The 7,344-nt window shown below is 52.8% G+C and overlaps 1 protein-coding gene across 1 annotated transcript; it reads right to left on the bottom strand.

The window, feature by feature from the left end:
* Window positions 1-3,046: 3,046 nt before the first annotated feature.
* LOC307240680 (transmembrane protein 26) lies at window positions 3,047-7,133 on the bottom strand (the record flags this gene model as incomplete). Its single annotated transcript, XM_080014521.1, has 4 exons — window positions 3,047-3,203; window positions 3,432-4,018; window positions 4,544-4,688; window positions 6,940-7,133. 4 exons carry the CDS (start codon window positions 7,131-7,133, stop codon window positions 3,047-3,049), a joined length of 1,083 nt encoding a protein of 360 aa, XP_079870647.1.
* Window positions 7,134-7,344: the final 211 nt, after the last annotated feature.

Below are 7,344 nucleotides of genomic sequence, written 5' to 3'. Positions count from 1 at the left end.
CGGGGGTCTTACCTGCCTTCATTTACTTTTCCCATATACCTAACCCCTTGCCTTGACCATAAACCCAAACCCTAACTCTAACCCTCCGGGGGTCGTACTGTACCTACCTTAATTTACTTTTCCCATATAGCTAACCCCTTTCCCTTACTCTAACCCTAACCCTAAACTCTAACCCTAACCCTCTGGGGGTCTTACCTACATCCATTTACTTTTCCCATATACCTAACCCTTGCCCTAACCCTAACCCTAACCCTCCCATATACATAACCCTTTCCCCTAACTCTAACCCTTACCCTCCCATATATCTAACCCCTTGCCCTAACCCTAAACCCGAACCCTAACCCTAACCCTAACCCTTACCCTTACCCCAAACTCTAACCCTAACCCTTTGGGGGCCTTACCTACCTTAATTTACTTTTTCCATATACCTAGCCCCTTGCCCTAACCTTAACCATAACCCTAACTCCAACCCTCCCATATACCTCACCCCTTGCCTTGACCCTAAACCCGAACCCTAACTCTAACCCTCCGGGGGTCTTACCTACCTTAATTTACTTTTCCCATAATACCTAACCCCTTGCCCTAACCCTTACCCTAACCCAAACTCTAACCCGGGGGGTCTTACCTAAATAAAGGCCATAACCAGGGCTTTTATGACGCCATATATAACAAGACATCTCAAGCTTGGCGTTGTGGGATGCAGATGATTCCCTTCACTCGGCCCCCTCCTCCGGCCTCGTCCAAAACAAACCCGTGGGGACGTTCGGCAGACTTTGCTGGCGCCCGCCGTCACGCCGCCGGGGCGTCGTCTGCCGTACGCCGAGACAACACAAGCACGATCCCTTCATCCGCAGCCGCCGCGGCGAGGCTCATTATTTTTATTTTTTTTTGTTGCCAACTTCGGCGTCAGATGAGACGGCGGAAGCCGGGTTCCCCGCCAGCTGTCAGAAGTTGAGTTCATTTTGAGTTTGCCGCTTTTTCCCTCTCCCCCTCATCCCTTTGCCACGTCGTCGTCAGCCGCGGGATGCCGCTTTCGCGCTCGGGTTTTTCATTATTAGCACCAAACGGGAGAGCCACGCCATGCGACACAAAGCGCTTCCCCACCATAGAGCTGCGCCGTCTCTTCCATCTCCCTCTCCCTCTCTCCCTCCCTCTCTCTCTCGCTCCATCTCTGAAGAGATCGTTTACCGTCGAGCGGGTTTGACTCGGGTTGATTTTAACTTTTTTTTTTTTTTTTTTTAGGGCGGGGGTTCATCCCCTTTCTCCGCTTCCCTTCTGCTCTATCTATGTAGGGCAGCCATTGGTTTAACGAGGCGCGATCAGCTGACGTTCCCCGTTCCCACGTGCCCACACAATCTCGTTAAAGCGTGCAGCTTTTCAGAGGAGGAATAGATATTTGCAGGCATCCTCCCATTCTACCCCCCCCCCCCCCCCCCCGCAACAAAACAGAACAGGTACTTTAAAGAAAACCGTGCCAAACACTGGCTCTGTGTGATGTCACTCGCCGGGTAATGTGTGAGTAAGCGGGTTATTCTCTGGCAACAGAGGACGTTACTTGGCGGTGGAGGGATTTAACATCTCAATGCACAAAATTTTTAAACATTTTTTTATTTTTTTATTCTGTTTCATTCTTGAAACCTGGCACCGGCAACGGAGAGGACGCTGCGCTCTTCAGCAAATCTTCTTAGCGCTTCCTAAAGTCCTACTGCTTAAGAAATAATGCACTCCTCACGTTACATAATGCACCGAGCTGCGGCAAATGTTTATGTACTGTACACCCAGCTGCACGCACGCACACACACACACACACACACAAACAAACACATGGGAAATAAAGTCGGCTTTACACCGGCCATACAATACAAATGCATGCAACCCGGCACACACACACACACACACACACACACACACACACACACACACACACACACACACACACACACACACACACACACACACACACACACTTTAGTGAAAACAATGTCCCCCTACTTCAGGGAAGACCCTAACACCCTATCATCATCTGAGAGGCTTAGTGAAGTGCTATTTATTATAAAGGTCACGGATGGGGTGCGTGTGTGTGTGTGTGTGTGTGTGTGTGTGTGGTGGGGCACAGGGGTTTATCGGGGGGGGATTTGACTACGTTTCCACCGCGAAAGAGGTGCCGGCGTCCCCGGCGTCAGCTTCAACATTTTTATATCCCACCAATGCTCTGTTCTCCCAGATCCTTTTCATTCTTTTATGTTCTGCGGTGGGAAATGCATCACGGGCCCCTTCAGTCTTAAAATAAGTTAAAATAAAAGAAGCCGGAGCAAATCACTGGAAACCGGAGTGACTCCCGCGTTACATCATCAGACGTAACAGACGCCGCGGCGGTGATCCTAAACTCTTCCAAAGCCATGATCCTCAACCGCGGCTTTTGTCTCGCGGGAAACCAACCTGAGAAGATCTGACGTCTTATCTCGACACCTTTCTGTTCGACGGCTGAGGAGATAACAGTGAAACTAGCATCAAAACCGGGGACCACCCGGAAACTCTGGAAGGACCCCTGGGGGGAGGGGGCCTCCCGTGCCCCGGGTCGGGAACCGCTTCTACACCTTGGGAGGAGACACCAGGAGGGTGAGTTTTGCACGGTGACAGGTGTTTTCCCTGCGAGCCGCGACGGCCGCTGTCACGCGGTGTCATCCCTGTGTCGGCCGCATGCCTTATTTACGTAAAGGAAACAAACAAACAGCTTGTGTGGAAGCTGCGGTCGACTTGGCAACACTGCCATCTCATGGCGTCAGAACAAAAGACACTCAAGCAGCATGCTCCCTTTGTGAAAGGTCTTATTATGGGAAGACCTATTTGTTCATTGTTCCATCAGTAGAAAAAACAAGATTCTAGAAGTTTACCAAGCGCATGTTATATATTTGGTTAAAATGGGTCGGGGTTATTAAAATTCTCCTTAACATTGTCATCGCAACATCGGGATTAGTGTTATAATTACCTAAGCTCATATACCCATCAAAACATGCATATGCGGAGCAAAATGATGAAGCTGCGTTCATGTTCGCAGCAAAACCTCAAAGTTATCTCTGGCAAATCCACAAAGTGGAGAATTCTCATCATGGCGGTCTGTGTTTGTGTCTGGGTCCAGAGCCTCCGGAGCCTCCGGAGCCTCCAGAGCCTCCAGCGCGCCAGGCTGTGTCTCCCTCTGCGTCCTGCTGGGGTGCACGGGACGGCACCACCCCCCCAGCGCCGCGGGTTAAACCTCCCCGTACCCGGTGGCGTCTCTGATCTCTCCCTCGTCGTCTGTCCCTTTCCTCCAGTGCGTCTGCTCGCCGCCCTCCCCTCTCCCCTCCGCCTCCTCCTCCTCCGCCCCCTCCTCCTTTCCACCCCCGTTCCCCTGCCCCCACGGGCCGTGACGCCCGTGCAGCGCGGCGACGCACCTTTCCAGCCCAAGGCGTTCTCCCGCCTGCTGCTCGCACTGCACCACCAAGATGCGGTAGAGTTCCAGGAGGACCACCAGGATGTTCTTGCAGACGAAGAAGATCATCAGCTGGTTGAGGACGCGCTCCCGGATTAGGAGGTAGAGCCGGTAGAAGAGGAACGGCCCGTCCTGGAGGCCCACCGTCAGCAGCAAGCTCCAGACATCGCTGGAGCAGCACGAGGCCAGAGGGGACCGAGCTCGGCGGCCGCCGGGCCCGGCCCCGCCCGCGGGTTTCCCCCCCGGGGCCGGGCGACCCTCCTGCGGCTGGGTCTGGGTGAGCACCAGGGGGAACTGCATGAGGGCCCAGGAGAAGAGGGCCAGGCCGACGATGACCACCGCCCGGTTGGTTTTCACCTCCGGCTCCTTGAACGTGTCGAAGATGTCCAGGATGTCGGCGCCAAGCCCCACGTAGACCATCAGCAGCTGGGAGAGCTGGTCCCGGGACATGTCCCCCTTGGGCATGAGCCAGCGGCCCACGACCAGCACCATCAGCATGGTCTGCTCCAGGCCCGCCGCCCAGTCCTCTGGGTCCAGCTCCGCGATACCCTAACAGGAGGGAGGGAAGGGAACAAAACTCAATGTACGCAGAGCTTCAGAATGTCCTCCGATTCAGTTGCACCGCAGTTCCTCTCAGGAAAGTGTAGTACAAAGTACATTATTCATTAATTTATGCCTTGTAGATGTCTCAACACATTCCCCCCCAAATACCAAGATCTCCTTATTTCAGCTGTCTTACTCGAGGGCTCTATGAGTCCAACCAAAAAGCAAATAAAACCAACCCCACAATTAAACTCACTTACAGTGATTATTTCAAGGGACAACACGAGAACTCTCTACGCTCGGTCTAATTATCCGGAGTCTGGTCGTCATGACAACAAAGGGTTCACTGAGTTCAGCCTATTCCAGCATCCTAGTTCATTCCGCAGTGTTTCACAAGCGCCGCATCTTCCAACGGGGCCGTCGCCCAAAACAGGGAAACGGCTCGCAAGGCGTCGAGACGGGGAGTGAGCCGGTCGGCGGCGGCGGCCCCAATTCGGACCACAATCGGTGCAAACTGACGCCCTACTGTACCACAGTGACGGGGATGTGGCCCAGCCAGGGGAGGTCAGGGCCCCGGGAGACGTTGAGCGGCATCTTGGACTGCAGCAGGCTGAGCTCCAGGAACCAAATGGAAGGGATCACGGTGCTGAGGTAGAGGAAAACCATGGGGGAGAACCTGTGAAGAGATAAGAAATGAATAAAAGAAAATTAAAAGCCAGAGGAAGAAGAAGGGAGGAGGCGGCTTTGGATATTTTTAGTGACACCGTTCCATTTATTTTTTTTGGGGGTGGGGGGTTTGGTATAGAAGAAAGATGCCCCCCCCCTTCCACACACACACACACACACACACCACCCTCCCCTCCGCCTCCCTCTTTCCCCCAAAAGAAAAAGCATCCCATTTCAGACAGGCAATTATTCTCATCATATATGCAAATCCCACTTGACAGTGCAAAGCCTTCTCCATGAGGAGAGAACTTCAAAGTGAGACTTGGAAAGAGGGAGAGAGGGAAGGAGAGAGGGAGGGAGGAAGGGAGGGAGGGAGGGAAAGAAGGAGGGAGGGAGGGAGGGAGGGAGGGAGGCTGCCTTTGAATGAGCCACCTCTTTGATTTTGAATGAGCCGTGACATCACATGGTCGCGTCATTTATTTGAAGAAGAAGAAGAAGAAGAAGAAGTAGAAGTAGAAGTAGAAGAAGAAGTAGAAGTAGAAGTAGAAGAAGAAGAACAAGAACAAGAACAAGAAAAAGAAGAAGTAGAAGAAGAAGTAGAAGTAGAAGTAGAAGTAGAAGTAGAAGAAGTAGAAGTAGAAGTAGAAGAAGTAGAAGAAGAAGTAGAAGTAGAAGTAGAAGAAGAAGTAGAAATAGAAGTAGAAGTAGAAGTAGAAGTAGAAGTAGAAGACTGTGTAATGGGCGTTGATCGCCCCCTGAGAGCCCCCTCCTGGCAGCAGACCCCCCACAGCACCACACGCACAAAAGAGTCAAAACAGAGGAGGAGCTGAGCCATGACACCTTTCCCTCCACAATGAAACAGCCAAAGAGAGAGAGAGTAGTAGTACTAGTAGTAGTAGTACTAGTGGTAGTAGTGGTAGTAGTACTAGTAGTAGTAGTAGTAGTAGAAGTAGGCCAGTAAGTGCTGAAAGAGAGCAGCTGCATTCCAGTGGATGAACGGATTTGAGAGAGATAGAGAGAGAGAGGGAGGGAGGGAGGGAGAGCGTCTACCCGAGGATCCTCTGCCTTTCAACGCCAAAATCATATCCCCTCCCCGTATGGAGGTCTGAAGTGACTCCTTCCCCAACAGACCTGGCAACCGCAGGCTGGGGGCCCGGGGGGGCCGGGGCAGGGGTCCCGACTGGCAACCCTGTATTTATTGCGGCAGGACGTGGCGGCGCGGGAACCTCGGGCACGGCGCTGGGCTCAACGAGCTGGCCCCCGTCGCTCAATCACCATTACAGCCACTCCCTGACCCGCCCCCGTCCGGCCGCCCTGTTTTATGAGCGTAGGGCTGAACACCAAGCCTCCGCCCGTCTCAACCCTGCGGGGCGTCGCTCTCACCCCCGCACCACCCTGACGTCTGTCATCGCGTCGGGAGCGTCAAGCGCCGGAGCTGGAAAGGCAGAGCTCAGAAAGTAAAAAAAAAATAAAAATACAACAAATTACATTTAGCAGACGCTTTTATCCAAAGCGACTTACAATTGTTCGAACACCGACGGACGCAGCCATCAGGAGCAATTAGGGGTTAAGTGTCTTGCTCAAGGACACTACAGCATGCTAGCCTGGGATCAAACCAGCAACCTTTAGATCACTAGACCACCAGCTCTACCGCCTGAGCTACCATCCCGCCTACTGGGTTTTGAGTGGACCGCCTGCACTCGCCGATTGTCGGCCGACCGCCGTCCGACCGAGCGCCCGGGAGCCCGGGGCCGGAGCCAAAACATGGGAGGGACTTCTACATTCCCACACTGGAACGCTCCACCATTGAATATTTACTCATCTAAGAACCCCTGATATGTTCATTTCGTTTTTTTGAATATCTCGTAACTCTTCATGAAACGTTCCCTCACGTTAATGCCGATGGGGCGGCGAGTGGACGGTGAAGCGTCAAATTCTCCAGGTCAAATTCTGTGTGAGACCCTGTATGTATAAAAAAATATATATATATATACAGTATATATTAAAAAAACAACCCCGTATGAATCATAAATGCCGTTCATATCTAATTCAGAAAGCAGGGTAGCTTTTTCTCACACGCTTACGGCCCCATTAATACAAATGTCATACGACGTGATACTAACATCTACTATAATGTAGTATAATGTAGTAATGTGTAAATAATGTACGCGTGCGGAAGGCGCTGGAAGAAAGCGCCCACGCTGCACGCCGACGTGCGACCGGGAGGGGTTTCCACGTTTCAGACGCTGTTTATTCGTTACCATTTCCACTCGGCGTTCTGGGTGCACCGCAGGGTGACGGCCATCTCCAGGCCCAGCAGGGCCACGCCGGTCAGCAGCGACCAGTAGAGCGGCTCCCCCTTGACGGCCACCACGCGCCACACCGTCACCACGCCGTGCGCGGCGAACAGGAAGCGGCTGAGGGCGGCCAGCAGGACGTTCAGGAGGCGGCACATCCTGCGGGAGAACGTCACGCCGGCTTTCAAAGGCATCTGAAGCGCCGTCGTCCAATGGACCCCGGAGGCGGTCCGTTGTCCATTCTCGGAGATGAAAAAAAAAAATAAAAAATGGGCACGGTCTGCTATCGTTTTCTGGCTCCAACCCAGCGCTTGTACTTGTTCTTTATAGGTGTATCCGCTCTACTTTTCCAAATTCGATGTTAAGGAA

The sequence above is a fragment of the Zeus faber genome (assembly GCF_960531495.2).
Source record: "Zeus faber genome assembly, chromosome: 15".
In the NCBI taxonomy this organism is placed as follows: Eukaryota; Metazoa; Chordata; class Actinopteri; order Zeiformes; family Zeidae; genus Zeus; species Zeus faber.
The sequence above is the reverse complement of the archived record's forward strand: the minus strand, read 5'-3'. Positions and strand labels throughout refer to the sequence as shown.